The sequence below is a fragment of the Sciurus vulgaris genome, assembly GCF_902686455.1.
Source record: "Sciurus vulgaris genome assembly, chromosome: 1".
In the NCBI taxonomy this organism is placed as follows: domain Eukaryota; kingdom Metazoa; phylum Chordata; class Mammalia; order Rodentia; family Sciuridae; genus Sciurus; species Sciurus vulgaris.
Window position 1 is genome coordinate 62,545,870 of NC_136461.1, and position 16,801 is coordinate 62,562,670.

At 36.6% G+C, this 16,801-nt stretch overlaps 1 protein-coding gene across 1 annotated transcript in view; it reads right to left on the bottom strand.

Annotated features, from left to right (window-relative positions):
• Positions 1–857: 857 nt before the first annotated feature.
• ERICH3 (glutamate rich 3) overlaps positions 858–16,801 on the bottom strand; it is a gene marked incomplete at its 5' end in the record, with an annotated part of 119,276 nt that continues 103,332 nt past the window's right edge. The window contains 3 exon segments of the mRNA XM_079145882.1: positions 858–6,289; positions 6,945–9,205; positions 12,511–12,636. Of these exon segments, the coding sequence (XP_079002008.1) occupies positions 6,963–9,205; positions 12,511–12,636 (2,369 nt within the window). The 3' untranslated portion in view covers positions 858–6,289; positions 6,945–6,962.

Sequence of the window (16,801 nt, forward strand, 5' to 3'; positions counted from 1 at the left end):
CATGACCCATTCATTAATGTGCTGACAGATATCACTTAGAGTAGAATGTAGCCAAAAGAATTTGGCACATTAGTCAAAATTTTGGCAACTGACTTGTGATGACTGCCATGCCAAGTAGCTTGAAAAACACAGCAGTGCACTTTCACCTTGTCCTTTATACCAGTACTCTTCAAATATTTTTGTGCACATACCTCTAAGAGCGTTTGAAAAACTGTCAGTACTCACACATTTTTTTCATTGACATCTAAAACTGTTCATGAGTTTAAATAGTACTCACAGATATAATTTCTAGCCTGTTATAAAATAGAAAATTTTAAGATAAAATGGTTACATCTCTTTTCTACATGAGTCCAATATAATAAAAATGCCATAGCAATTACCTTCCTCTCTTCAGTGGGTGCTCTGGGGTGCCCCCCAACGCCCTCTTCACAATAGATGCAGTTACCTGGAGAGGGGTGTAGTATCTGAATTTCTCTACAGGAACTGCTTTTGACTGAAGAGACCACCTAGCTGAAGGTCGTGTTTCCTCCTGAGGAAGCAGCCAACAGGGACCCATTGGTCTATCATGGAAACTGAGGTCTGGCCCCTCACCTCCATTTGGTAATCCTGGCCCTGGAGCTCCCCATGGCTGGGCTGCAACCTCACTAGCAACTACATCACAGTCCATCCTTTCTCTCAGCCTAGTTCTACTTCCTTACTTTCCCACAGAGTTGATCTTAGGGATTGTCCCAATAAACCTGCATATGAAACTCTGTTCCAGAGTCATTTCCTAGGGAACCTGACCTCAGACATCCATTTTCAAAAGTACATGACTAAATTCTGCCTTAGCATTAGAAAAATCTTATTTCTTTTTTTAAAAATGCTATGCAAATATTTATTTAGGGATTAATGACATAAAGTCTGTAAATATTTAGTAGAGTCACAACCATTATAGGACTAACTATGTAGTATAGGTCAGCAACAACATATTTATAAATTTTACTTGACAATTAATATGTATTTATGAGGTGCAGTATATTGTTTCAGTACATGTATATAAAGTATAATGATCAAATAAGAGTAATTATCACATCCATTACCTCAAATATCATTTCTTGTTAGGAACATTCAAAATCCTTTCTTCTAGCTACTTCGAAATATGCAATAAATTACTCTTGACTCTAACCACCCTACTGTGCTGTAGAACACTAGAACTTACTCATCACATCTAACTCTATTTGCATATTTGATAATCAGCCTCTCTCTAGTTCCCCTTCCCTTCTCAAAGTATCATTCTAAAAACCTTGGAGGTTCATAATTATTTTTATAATAAAATTATATTTAGACATTGTTTGCCTTTTGCACTTTTATTGTCTAATGAGTATACTAGAGTGTTTTCCAAGGGCTACAAAACATGTACTATCACAAAAGATTGAGTAGAAAAGCAAAGGTCTGAATCCAGAGGTCTTTCATTAAGCTAGTCATTAAAGGGGTTTACAAAAGTTTCAAAATGCCACTCTTTTAATTTCCAAAAGAAAGAAAATCAGGATGTCTCTAAAGACATATCTGCACTCCCATATTTTATTGCAGGACTCTTCTTGATAGTCAAGAAAGGGAATCAAATTAGGTATCCATCAATAGAATTAACAGAAAAAGAAAATGGTGGTATATAGACATTGAAATATTATTGCTCCCTAAAAAGAGTGAAATTTTGTTATTTGCACCAACATGGATGAGCCTGAAAGACATTGTTAAGTGAAATAAGTCAGGCACAGGAAGACAAATACCACATGTTGCACTCTTATTTATTAAAATTACATTTCCATACTACTTTTCCCACAGAATTTTATGCTACTGCAGTATATCTTTATAGTTTTAAGTCTTTTATTGATCTCCCTGTCACACTTTTCCTGCCACTAAATTATTATATAAATTAAATTTTAATTTTAAAAAATGTCCTGTGAACATAAGACTTTAAGTGTTAAATTTCTTCTGCACTGAGCTATCTTTGCAATTATTAGCAATACATATTTGGTCAGGACAACTTGCATTATAAATTTTGATAAACATTACACATAAAAAATAAAAGCAGAAACGCATCTCTGAAGACAGTGATTTCTATTTTTAATTAGTTTGTAGTTCTGTGAACAAATATTATTTACTACTAGAATGAGTGTACCACATCAGTTTTATTTCATTTTGAGTTTTATTTTTATAGATATAAAAATGTAGTGTTTATGCATGTCACATAAATAAGTGGATGGGAATCGAAGTCGTTTGTCATGTGGTTCAGCAGTGCTCTTCGTTGAACTCCTTCTGAGTAATTTACCAAAACTCAAATAAAATACGAAGAAAAAGTGTAATGGTTAATCAGCGGAGGATTCAGTCAGATCTTTGTTTTGTTTTCTTGAAAACAATTGAAAATCACTTGACTCGCAGAAGAATTTGCTAACCACTTATTAAAATCTTACCTTTCCTCCATCCCTACACCATATTTCAAGTTGTTCCTTTGTCTCGGTTGTGTCATCTAGGGGTCACTGAGTGAAGGTTTGGCCTCTGCTGTAAATAGAGAGTGAGAGATTGGCAACATGGAAGACCTCCACCACAGGGTGGTTCTGAAGTTGGTTTTTAAGACAAAGTACATTTGGAAGTACATTTGCCCACGAATCCCATGAAAAGCTCTGACTTCCCTTGGGGCACACAAATGCTAGTTGGAAGTTTGTCATGTTACCACCAAGCTCTTGAACAACTGTGAGGTTTCTCTCAAAATTTATGAGTCCTTAACATAACCTTTAATTGTAAGTAGGCATTTAATGTAAACTAAGAAACATTTGCAAAGGAGAGACTTTGGCATCAGTTTATTTGCCCTAGGAATCTTCCGTGCACCTCATTTTCCCTAAAAAGAATGGGGGAAGATAGCAATATACTAAAATATTGTAAGGGCTGCACAGATGACTAAACAGTCTGAAATGTCTACAAGGAATTACAAAAGGCATGTGCGGTCTCAACTGTCCACCAGTTTATCTCATAGAGTGAGTTTCTAGTTATTTTGAAAAGCATAGATTTCCTGTCACTGGGCATATTAGAAAAAGGGGGGAAAAAAACGAACAAAATATAAAAAAGATAGGTGAGTTTGAGAGTGACTTTTAAAGAATTGCAGCCATATTTATTCCTTGTTCTCTTGTACCTCTTCTGCTAGCCATGGTGACAGGGAATTTTTTTTTAAATGACACAATCGAGTGGTACAGAAGTCTGGAAGGAAATATTACCCAAGGTCGGAAGCGGCCTCCTCCAGGCTGTCCTTGAGTCTGTTGGGATATTTCACTCACTAGATGAATGTTCCTTACAGTTTTCTTTGCTTTGTTCAAACAATCATTTTCCAAGGCAATAATTGTGGCAAAATTATTGCCCTTAAAAGGTTAAGGAACTCAACTATTCTTTAGATTTACAATGTAAGAGTTTATGAAGTCATAGAAAAGGCTTAACTCAAGAAATTCAACTAGAAAGCCTAATTCTTCCTCCCTTTCCATTGGCTATTTTTCTCTTGAATTGTTTAAATCTACTTTGTTCTTTTATTAACACTAGCTAGAAGCAGAACTAATTTCTCGGTATTAGATGATATATATTAGATCTTTCCGCTTCTACAAATGAACACAAATATGCAGAGATTCTCATTTACTCCCTTAGTGTCTAGAATAACTCTTCCCAGAAGCCGTGTATATGATTCCAAAAAAGTCAGAGTTTAGAATCAGATGACCTGATATTGACCATGATTTTAGATAAGCCATTTAATTATATTGAACTTTTGCTTACTTATTGATAAAATAGTGAAAATAATCTCCTCTGACATTACCCCACATTTGAAAGACATATATAAATGTGGACAGTTGATATAAACACATACACTCAATAAAACTAATTATCTTTGTTCTAATAATTCAAATTTTGTTAGGAAGGAAAGAACACAAGGATTTTAGAAGTTAAGATTTATTTACAAAGAACAATTCGCACAAAATACCTGTAAATATATTATTTATTTATGCTTTAAATAATGAAGAAACTAGGAAAAATATGAGTTTGGTTGAACAATATACATAATTTTATCAATGTAGTATTTGCAGAGAAATAATTCACTTAATCAAAACATCACAACCCTGAATTTCACAGTTAAACCGACACGCAGATTGTAGAATTATGTTACAGAATGTTTTGATGGAATGTGTTGAATATAAAAATAATCCAATGCAATTTCCATTTAGCACATTGTGTGAAACTCATTTTTCAATGTGATCAACAAGTTTATAATCTTTCTTATAAGGTGCTGTGTATTCAAAGTGCTCTGTAATATTGAGGATGAAATCATAGAGCTCCAGAGAAATGAAGCTCAGTAAAATAAATGAAACTGGATGTAAAGTAGATGAAATCCACTCATAGATCATCAGATAAATGAAGATGTATGATGTACAGGGAGAAGTAAGTACTCATCTTCAATATGGGTATGTAAAGGAACCTCATATATACTCTAATACAATCATAATACAACCAAACGTTAGTCTGAATTATTCACTTTTATAGTCATTACTATTTCTTAGAGAAAGAAAGAAAAAGATACAGAAAGAAAGAGAGACAGAGAGAGAAAGAGGAAAGTTCACTGTGCTTCTGCAATCATTTTCTGAGTTGAACCCTCAGTACAATGTATAGCCCATGAGGGCAGTTTCAGATTTAGTTATCCATCAGAATTGCCAGAGGACTTGTTAAAACACCAGTCGCTAATCTCCACCCACAGTTCTAACTAAGTAGGTATGAAAAGCCAGGAACAAGTTCCAAGTGATGCCAACACTGTTCATGATTAAAGAACAAATACGCTATCTTATCCATTTGGTCCAGCATATATTTGATTTTTGAATGACTTTACCATTCATTAAAGTGAAAAATACCTGTAAAAATAACATGCCTAGTCCCTAAAGGCATAGAGTTGAAGGCAGTCAATGGATTCTGTGATGATTTTGAGCAGCAGTTCTTAACTTTGGTTCCATGTAGAAACAAGCAGAAAGGTTTTTTGTTTGTTTCTTTTTCCATATTTCAAAATACTGATGTGTAGGTACATTTAAAATGAACTAAATCTGATGCTCTGGTGGGGCCAGAGATACAGTCATTTAGGAAAGAGTGCCCCATGAAAGACTAATGTGTTGTCCTATTGGAGAATTGCTGCTTTTGGACATTCTCTTTCATCCCTTTCTCCTGGAAAAAAGGTGGCCAAACATGTGTGCTATGTAGATGTCTTCGAGGAAATCGAAACCCCTGGGGGCATGCTGACACTGTACTAGAAAATAATACCAGGTGGTAATATAGAGAGCAATAGGGACTGTTGATCTGCTATGGACTGCAGGTTTGAAATAACAGAACTTGGGAAGATGAGCAGCACACTGATTTTATTCAAGTTTCTTCTTCACTGAATGACATCAACTAAAAAGTCTAGCATGTCATCTAGCATATGCCAATGGGCCACATCTACCTGCGATAATTATTATACTCATTCCACTTATCTAAATTATTTACTACTTTGATTTAAACTTGAGTGAACCCATAAATGAGTCCACCAGGGACAAAATGCTGTAAAGTTACCATTTTACTAGTCTACCTGGGAAAGCAGAACTATAGAAACACATACAAAAACATAGGGCATTTTGGAATAAGATTTGCACTTTACTCCACTGGCATAAGTAGAATGAATGAATATTTCCAAGTATAGATGAATATACATGCATGGAATCCTTTTCAGGAAGGACTCAGAGGCTTGGAGCAATCTTTAGTCTTGAGTACACATGGAAGGACCTTTAGAGCTCATTTTCTCAGCCTGTCATTAAAGTACCAAGCCACAGATTTTAAATAAAACCCCTGTGTATAAAACTAGGACTAACATTTGATTGTTAAAAAAAAAAAAAAAAAAAAAAAAGATTTAAACAAACTCCAGGCGTCAGTTCTGGGCCTTCCAGTGATCTGTGATAAAAGTCAAACATTTGAAAACCATCAATCTGATTTGAATATAGACACACTAGCTGTACAGAATTTGTAATAGCTTTTCAGTTCTCTCTTTGGAACCAATACCTATATGGAGGTTCTTGCAGATCTGCTTGAGCTATTCTCAAAGTGATTACTGAGGTCACTGATGGACTGGGAACCATCTCAGACAAGCACAGTAATTAAAGAAAAAAAAAAAAAAAAAAGATAAAGTCTAAAGACTTAGTGAGATGCTTGGATGATTCTTTCTCCAGCTTTTATGTCTTCCAGAAGAAACCTTTAAAATACTCTGAAAAATATCAAAAAGGATAGTAATATTATGAATAGAATCACTCAAAATAGGAGCCATCAAGAAAATACTAGGAAATAATAAAAAATCAATTTGTGTCTTTCACTTCAGTCTTCAATATTTATGTAGTTGATTATTATATATTAAGTAAATATATAGTATTTATATTTTATATATGTAAAATTACATATGCATGTATAAAACTTGATAATACTGCGGAAATGAAGGCATAGGGGCCATTTAAAAGCACTTGAGCACTGACCATCTTCACTCCATCCTTTAAAACACTAAAATGGAATGAATTCTAGGGTTTGATTCTCTACTTCTGTGTCTTGACTTGGAGGCACATTCTTCTATGTTTCGACTTTGGGGCCCCTTCAGAAAAACACTGATCTCCTGCTTAAGGGAGATGTGTTTGCAAGGACAGAATAGGATTTGTGTAGGGAAGGTAACTGAAGTGGGATTCTGTGTGTGCTTTGGCCCCTCCTCTCCCTTCCCTAGCCACCCTCCTGCTGCTGGGCCTAAGTACCACAGGAGGGAAGCCTGTGTATGTGTATACAGCAAACAACAATAAAGGGACCAGCCAGCCCCAAAGAGAGGAGGCCCACAGGCAGGATTTCTATTCCATCTGCAAACAGATCAGACTTAAACTCACCGTCTGCCACAAAATCTCCTAGTCCTTCATGTTGTTCAGAGGAACATCTGCACTCTCACTTTCTCTTTGAACCATATGCTCTTGCTCCTCTTGGGTTCCAGAGAAATCAGGCTTCACAGAAAGTGTTGCCACTGCCTCTACACTCCCTCTGCTCAGCTCTGCCTCTCTCTCCTGTGATGATCCTCGTCTGAATTCTTCAGCCGTTCCTGATTCTTGCCCCCCATCACTGCTCCCTGTTCCTGCCCGCTCTCCTACTGACCTTACACTCTGACTGGCCTCCACTTCCCCTCCCTCTTGATCCTGTCCTAGCTGCTGGCCCTGCCTCTCGAGATGGAAAGTTTCCAGGAGAGCTCCTTCCCCAGGCTCTGAGGCTGATGTCACTGTCACCTCCTCCTTGCTCAGCCCTGTTTCCTCTGCTGCCACCCTCTCTGCAGCTGCTGTTTTTCCCAGCACCTCATCCCCTTTGTGCCATGTTTCCTCCCAAGCAACATCTGAGAAGGAGGAGGCTCTATTTGCTGTTTTCCCCTTAGCTGTCTTTGAATCTGCCAACACCTCCCTTCTCTCTGAGGCTGCTTCTGCTGCTCCTCCTCCTTGGTGCAGATCTTCCTCAGTCAGGACTGGTCCTTCTCCTGAAGCCCCACTACCCTCTGTGTTGCTGCCTTTTGTCACTCTTGTCCCCAGAGTGTGCTCTTCATCCCCCTCCTCCTCTGGGACCCCACCCACTGCTTCTTCACTGATCTTTTCCATCATCCTGGAATCTTCCTCAGGAACATCTTCCTCGGTCAGCATCATGATCCCTACTCCTCCTGGCCCCTGCAAAGTTCCTTCTTCATCCTTCTTCTGCATTCCTGCAAGGCAATCTTGATCCTGGGCTGCACACTTTGCAGCCTCTAATGTGTTCTCTCCATCATGGTGGGGCCCCTGTTCCTGCTCTGCTAGAGCCATGTTCTGCTGGCCCAGCAGCCCTGCTCTGTCCTTGTGCTCTGTGTCTCCAGCTTCGTTCAATCCTTCCTCTACTTCTTCTTTCCTCAGAGCTGTTACTTTCTCCAGTGACTTTTCAAATCCATGTGTTACTTCAAACAAGGTCACTCCTCTTTCTTTCAGTGAATCTTCTAAAAGCCCTGAATCTTGAGTCATGTCAGTTGCCTCTGTGGGTTGTGCATCCTCAACATCAGATTCTATTTCATTTTCAGGTTCTTTGGTCTGTTCCTCTGATCTCCCTTCTTTCACTGCTTCCATCTCTTCCCCTTTAAGTTTTCGCTCCTCTTCTAAAGCATCTTCATCCTTAGCTGCATTTGCCCTTGTCACCTCTTCTCTCTCAGATCCAGTTTCCCTCAGAGGTGTTCTGGAGCTCTCCACTTTCTTCCCCTCTCCTGCTACCTCTAACTCTAACTCCCCCAGTAACTGTTCTTTCCTCTCTTCCCTATCATCTTCTGTTTTGCTCCCGGTCTCTGTCCTGCCTGCACCTTCCTCACAGAGTTCTTCTGGGCTGCCCTCTGAAAGCCCCACCTGGCTTGCCCCTGCCTCTCCTGTGGAGCTGCTCAAGGGTGTTTCTATTTCCAGAACTTCCTTCCTTTCTTTGCCTGATTCCTCTCCTCCAACTATTATCTCTTCTGAGCCATCCTCTCTCTCAGATGCTGTGTCTTCAATGGGTCCCATGTCCTCCAGCTCTGTGAGTGCTTCCTCTTCACTTGCATCCACATTTGGCTTTTTCACAGTCACCCCTTTCTCAGTTGCTTCCATCTTTGGAGGTGTCTCCGACTCTCTCAGAGGAGCTGCCTTCTGAAGATGCTTCGTGCTTAATGCTGTGGTGTTTGTCAGTGCCACCTCTTCTAAACCCTGCTCCCCTTCAGAAGCTGCCTGCTCTGTCCCAAGCACTGTTTGCATCAGGACCTGCTCTTGAGGAGCCTCTTCTTCACTCAGGCCCAGAGAGTCTCTTTCTGCTGCTGTTTCTGTGGGGTTGAACCCTTCTGGACCCTGCCTTCCATCCCCTTCTGCTTCTTCCTCTGCCCAGCTTGTCCTGCGCAGAGGCACCTTGCTGTTCTCTGTGGGCTGCTCTGCTAGTGCTAGAGGCTCTGCAATTGTCTGCCTCTCCCCAAGGGGAACCTCATTTACCCCCACCCCACCCCTGAGTGCTGCATCCTGGTGTTGGGGAGCGACACCTTCCTCCATTGCTTCTTTCTTCTGCAGTGCAACCTGCTCAGACTCCTTGTTGAAGTGGAGCGCTGCCCTTTCCTCCACTACTAAATTCCTAATTGATGCTATAAAAATAAGGATAGAGAACAAGTTTACTTCAATCAAAGTGGACAAAGGAGAAGATGACATATATCAACTTACATAATACTTATTTATAAGAGATTTGTAAATGTTATCAAGGAGACATTGATATTATATAGAAAACATGTCCTCAGTTGGTTCTGATATCACTGAGTATAATTTGTATAACAGTTTAATAATGGCCTTTTATTATAAGAAGAAATTCTTTCAAATTTAATGGACATATTGATATTAAAGGAAAAATGAACATCAGAAATGCTGAAAGTAAGTAAGCAAAAAGCCTTCATGCCCCCATGATAAATTCTCTCTCTCTCTCACACACAAACATGCTCAAACCCCCTACTTTTACTTGAAATATTGACTTACGGGAAAATTTTAAAAATAAAATCTAAGAAAATTGTATTTAAATTAATTTAAATTAAATTTTCTTAAAAATCACCATTCCTTATGGCATCATAACATATCAAAATATGACAGCCTTCTGACTATATTTCAGCTATGTGGGTACTTAGCAACACAGTTATGACATAGAAATGGGAATCATATCACATATTACTCCCATATTTTAAAGCTACTATATCTAGATTTGACTATCAAAAAAACTTCATAGCTCAAGGTAAGATTTTTTAATAAAGACACCAATTTGTATTATAGGTCAGGATACCTACCATCTATGTTCAGAAACTGATTTGCCTTTGGCAAAACAGGATCACAGAGCAAGAAAGGACTTTGTATTCTGGCATAATTTTCTACATAAATAACTTTCTTGAAGTATGTCTTAAGTGCTTATCCATAATTCTCTGGCCAATTGGTGTGCACTAGCTATTGTTTCAATAAGCATTAAGTTTGCTATGTTTTCAAAAAGGCTTCAAATGAAGTTTTATTATTTAACAAAAGCACCTTTTTTTAATGATACATGCAAAATAAGTAAATTCATGTCATGCCAAATACCCCAAAATTTTGCATTTTCCAGATAAAGAATAGTATTTAAGGTGGTAGAAGCTTAAAAAATTGTCTTCTTAATAATTTTTATCTAAGTTTTTTCAATTATAAAAGACCCTGGGTTATATGCTGTCAAATAAGTTATCATATCTGGGTATCAACCTCTAAACACCATGTGAACTCATGAAGTTTACAAGTGTATCTTTGTTTTTTCACTTGGCTTCCTCTCTTACCTGCAACACCATCATGCACAATCCAACAGAAACCAAACACCCCTCCTAATTTTTATCTGTTCTTACACTCCATTCAAGACCACTGCCAACCCATTACCTCTCCTAACCTATCTTTGCTGCATTCACTCAGTCTCTTGCCATGGTAGGACAAACTATTTTGAGGTAAGGTAATTATAGCTGATATGGCATTACCCTTAGCAATATATTTGGAAGGTAATTTTTGAGTCTTATTTCAGAGGAATAAAATAGAAATTTCAGGTTTATCAACGGGTCTGAGGCTGACTTTCATAGGTGGCCCTCTGTGCATAACAGCAATTATTTCTAAATTGTACCTAAAATCTCCCAAAGGGAAATGTGAACCCAAACTGCTTACTCAGAGAACATGTAACAAATTCACCTGAGAATATGGTTCATTTTATTTCATTATAGATTATTACTGGGTTGGAAACAAAATAACATTGAAACAACAATGTGTGTCAAGTCACTTTAATGGTATATCTTGCTATTCAAATTCCTGTATGAAAGTATCATTAAAAAGTCAGTTATGAAAAAGTTTAAAGTACTTTGTTTTTTGAAAGTTGACCTCTAAATTTTTGGATTAATTAAAGAACATTCAGGAAAACAAGGGAATAAAATTGCCTAGTCACATGTAATAATACACTGTGTCTAAATTCTGGGAGACAGAGTGCCAGTGAATCCAGCTGAGCTATTATGTGAATGTATACACCACAGGGAAGTTGTGAATGACATTCCTGAAGCAAGGGAAAGGGAGTAATTGAAGACTTTCTAAGAAATATCAGTATAAAAACATGAAACATGTTTTTTAAAACTTCATGAGCTTTTTGAAAAAAAAAATATTTAGTATAAGAGAGCAAACAATATTCATAAACCGGCAATTTGTTTTAGTGGAGTGTATGTGGCAGTCAGACCTGAGCAAGGATGCCAATTCTCCACTTACTGGCTGTATGAACTTGGGAAACAACACCTCCCTAATCCTTCATTGTCATACCCATAAAACAGGAATCCTCATGATTGACTCACAGAATTCTCTTGACAGTAAATGAGAGAGTTTCTATAAAATGTTTAGTACAGTGCCAACCCACAGAAGGAAATCATCCCTTCCCACTCTCCTCCTACAGCTTACAATTAATTGACTTCCTTGCTTGAATTAGGCTTGATCAATAATTACTATGACTACATTGCAGAAGGAATGGTTGAGGAGTGCACTGGAATTCCTTCAGCAGAATGTGCACTGCAAAAACTCCAAGGACCTCTCCTGTAACTCACTGCTTGTTCAAATGTCACCTGGTCCTTTTCACATTGTGCAGGGAGAAATGGAGCTCAACTTGTGTCTTCTACCAGCATCCATGAAACTGTGGCTAGAAAAGTTGTTTGCTTGGAAGTAGAGTAAAACCTACAATGTGCTTGATGACAAAATGAGAAGTGGGGTAATGTAATCATACAATATATAAAAATAATAACCCCTGTAGGCATATACACAAATTCAAATCAGAACCTCTAAAAAACCATTCACTAAAAATAAGAAAGACTGATGCCAAGGACAAGGAATTTGACCAAATACATATGAGTCATGGTCTGTTAAATCAATCTCTAATTGGCAATCTTATAGTTAGAATACTCATTATGAAGAGCCAGGTCATATGTGGATGGCAATAAGTTATTTCCTAATTAAAAAAAAAAAAAAGAATTTTAAATGAATCATTGTGAAACATGATGTGCTGTGGTTCTTGGTGTCTTCAATTGGGTCAGTTAAGAAAAATTCATGTACTTGGTCAACTACATGGGACACAGGCTAGGAAATAAGATTTGATCTGAAAATCCCTATCAGAATTTCAGAATCCAGAGTTTTGGGTTTTTTAAAAATCTTAGATACCAATTTATTAAAAAGAAAGAATGGTAACATTCATAGCTAATATCAGTTTTAAAACTCCCCTATTGGTCTCTCAACCACATCCTGCAATCATACTCATTACCTGGAAAAAAAAAAAAAGTGGCAGAAGGAAGAAATAAGAATAGGAAGATGAAAGATGAAAATGATCTATCTTTTGCAGAAGATTTCTGAAGGTCTTTCCTAGGTAATGATATGTCCTTACCTCCACCTGTGTCAATCTCCCGCTTCCTCGTGGGCTTCTCCCGCTCGTCTGTGCTGCTAACACCAGACTCAGTGTCACAGTGGCAGTGGCAGCCCGGTGCCAAGGCTTCACTTATTATCTGTCCAACTGATTGGAGATCATATAAAATATCAAAAGGTTTAAAAGCAGGTCATGGGGACATTGCTGAGTTATTTCATATCATTCAAGCAAGTGCAGTTGATTTAAATGCATTCACATTAAAATGTGACCTTGTCTTTAAAATCTATGAAGATTAAACTACTCCCATGCTTTGAATTCAAAAAAGGAAACACAAGGCATAAAAGAAGATCATGAAGAGACACATGCAAAGAAATACTTATACTGAAAAAGACAACAGCCAAAAGCAGTGACCTTTTGCCAAATGCACATGCAATGAAATGATTGGAAAAGTAGTTTGGTTGCCTTTTACGTTATAGAAATATATGTCATGGCTTTTATGACACCAGTCATCACTGCTCTTTTACAATTCTAAAGCTACCAGAGCTGACTACACTACAAGCATTTCATTCATTAATATATTTCAGTGATTTGACCACAATACTCACTCCATATGGACAAAAGCAATAAAAAGCTATTACATGATGCCTATAAATTTGATAGAAAAAAAGACACTATTATCTATCGCATAGACTTCACATTCACAGAGACCTAGTTCCAGTAACATAGTCCATACTAACTATATCATCTTGAACAAGTTTTTAAGCTAAGCCTCAGTTTATCCATTTTTCAAAAAGAAATAATCAACTCAATGGTTATTAGGAGGATAAATAATGTCTGTGGAGAATGCTTATGTCCCACTTATTTTCAGGTACCTATGCACTTGGTAAATACTAACTGTAAATATCAGCTTTCCCATCCATCCAATAGACCAATAAAAACCATCCTTATAATACTATACTTTAGAGATGACATCAACTCATTGCAGTTGTTACAGATGGTGATGATGATGATGTTGACAATGGTGAGCATTTGATCATAAGTATTATCATCCAGTGTGATTTAGGCAAAACTGTAAAGTCAGCTAAGTTCGTGTTTAGTTTCTGACAATTCCCTGTCTACTTCCCTTGCAGTCATCTGATGACCTATGTTTCTAAATTCCCAGTATCTATTGTCATACCACCTTCTGTTTAGGTAAAGTTCACTCCAGTAACACTAGATCTAGATCTGCCTTCTGAGGTGGAAACATAATATCTTCAAAACTCAATCCTGCCTCCCTTCCTGCCTTCCTTTCTCCTATCTTCCTTCTTGCCTGCCTTTGCTTTTCTGTGATATTATGACACAGAACCAAGGACTGCACTTTGAGAGAAACAGAACTAGAATGTCCTCTCTTGCTTAAAGTGAATTACATAAGGCATAATGACTTATTAATCTCTCTCTTTGGAAACAAATAGTGAGATAGCTGCCTCAAGTAGGTTTTAGTGGGAGAACAGTAACCTAACTATATTACTCTCAAGACAAACATTGAAATGAAAAGCAAAGCATCATATAGTTCAATATATTCTCTTTTAAAATTTTTGAAATATCGCTTTCCCATTTATCCAATAGACGAATAAAAACCATCCTTATAATACTGCAGTTTAAAGATGACATTGACTCATGGCAGTTGTTATAGATGAATTTGTTTTTGAGTCCATTTTCATTTCAGGAAGTTTGTAAACATAGCACATATAAATTAAATGCCATATACTCTAATAATGTGAATACCACATATCTAAAAAGCCTAAATAAGTTGTGGTTTTGATCTTTGCATATAAATTCATTCTGCTGATTAAGCAATGGAAATCACAAGAATGGCAGGACCAGGGGACAGGAAACTGACTTAGCCAGCAATTAACATGAAGTGTTGCCAACAAAACATCTATGTTTTTTCCAAGTAGTCTACAGGCTATAAAGAAATATGACTTGCAACAATAATAATAATAAACAATAATTAAACAGTTAGCAGCTATTGAACCAAGAGGCTATTCTAAGAAGCCACACATTACTAGCATAATCTGAAAATGACAACTCACTCAGAAAGGACAGTGCAGCGTCTGGACTGCCTCAGCACTGTAATCACCTCCTTCCATGACTGCTCGTTCGCCCTGGAGGTTTAGGCTTTGGAAGTAGATGACAGCCTGTTTAGTTAGGTGTTGCTGATTTCGGGTTTAGCGAGAATGGGACTCTGGTCTAAGTATCAAGGACTTCCTAGGTGTTAGACTGGAAAAGGCCTCACTTGGACATTTTTCTCAGATGTTCTTCTGAAACTGAAACTTAAAAGCAAGAACTTGGCCAGCTTCTAACCTCAACTCTTTTCTACCCCTAGAAATAGAGGACTGTGCGTGCTGAGACTCCTGTGTCAGCAATGTGACTTATCACTTTGTTCCCTCCATCTGTTTAGTCCTTCATCTCTTAAGGCTCCTGTCCTTTACTGCTCTATAAAGTGTCCACTGAAGGCAAAGGTAATTGTCAGTTCTCACAGTGTTAGTAAAATGGAATAGTGTCATGCAGAGAATTTCTTAGAAATGCACCTTTTCCACTCAAATGATGTAAGATTCTTTAAGGTGCTTTACTAAATGCCAAAATACATCTGTGTTATGTTAGCTTTTTTATTATAAAAACAAATATATTTCAAAATAACATATATTATACTTTTCCTAAATATAAAAATAGCATGCATTCATTAAAACTTGAAAAGATAAAGGAAGTACAAAGAAGAAAACAAAATTATCCATAGTTCTGCCACTGTGATATAACTGCTAGTTAACATTTGGGTGGATTTTTAAGTATTTTTTATTTAACTCTAACTGTAGGTAGCATTTCACATTCCACTTTATTCATTTAGCAATGTATTCTAATCTTTTATATTAATAAATAGATTGTTTAATAACAAATAGGATGTTCTAATAAAGTCCTACTAAATTTAGTTAGCCAGTTGCCTATTGTTGGATATTGAGTTATTTCCATTCATTTGTTTTGATATAGCTATTTAAAATACTTTGAATCATTGGTATACATATTTCTGACCATTCCCTTGGGATAAATTATTAGAATTAGAATTCCTGGGTCAAAAAGAACCTTTTAGAAGCTTTTGATAAGCTTTTAAATATGCTTCTAAATAGGAAATATTAACTAACAATTTCACCTATAAATCATTGGAAGGCCCATGTCCCTACATAATTGCCAACAATGCCACAATTTCTGCAAATTCTTTCAGTATTGATAACAATTGAAAAATATAGATGTTTCAATATTAGTAGGTTAACTTCCTTTTGTGAATTTCATGCTACACACTGCGTTCTTTTGATACAGTGGTTGGTTGCTTTTTTCTTATTAATTTGTAAAAACTTTTTATGTATCGTGAATATCAGTCTTTTGTCATATATATGTTGAAAAATTCTCTTTAGATTTTCAGTTTCCCTTTGCTAAAGTGTTTAGTGTTTTGTTGCTGCTGTTGTTATAAAGAATTTTATATTACTACTATTTCTTTCAGATTAACTTACCATTATTTTTAGGATTTTGATACATTCTATATTAAATTTAGAATTTAATCTCATAAAATCTTTATATTTGATCTTCTATTCAAATACTTGGATAAACTTCTCATTTATCTAACTTTCTTATACACTCCATATCTTGTATGACTTACCTTCTTATATATCCCTGGAAGTATGATTATGGGTATTGCTCATTTGTTCTTTATTAAGTACTTTTTGTAATTGCTGTTATATTTTGAGTCTAGTTATTTGCTGCAATAGTTTGAAACTGATCACCATACAAAAACCATTTGTTGTTTCTAATAACTGTATAATTAATAATCTAGGGAACTGAATTAATTTCTTAGACTCAAAAATTATTTAGAGTATTGCTTTTATATCCACAATTGGGGGGGTTAAGCTAATTATATTTTGTTAATAATTTCTTGTTTTATTACACAATATCATTACATGTGGATTCAACAACTTCTGCTCTGTATTGCTGGAAAAGAAAAGGCACATAGCAAATAATTATCTGATAAACCAACCTTCTAAAAATTATAATAATCATTTTTATGTCCTTATTTATTATGAAAAGTACCAATTATGTTCAAACAAAAATGAAAACAGTTATTCTTGTATTTTCCTTTAAAAGAATGAGGTTTGTTCCTTGGATGCTCTCAAATTTCACTCAGATGCATGTCTTTCTCAGAAGTCTTAAGCTGAAGTAGCAACCAATTTCAACTTAGTGACCCAAGAGCTAGAGAGAAAAGGAAAGGAGGGTGGGACTTGGGGTT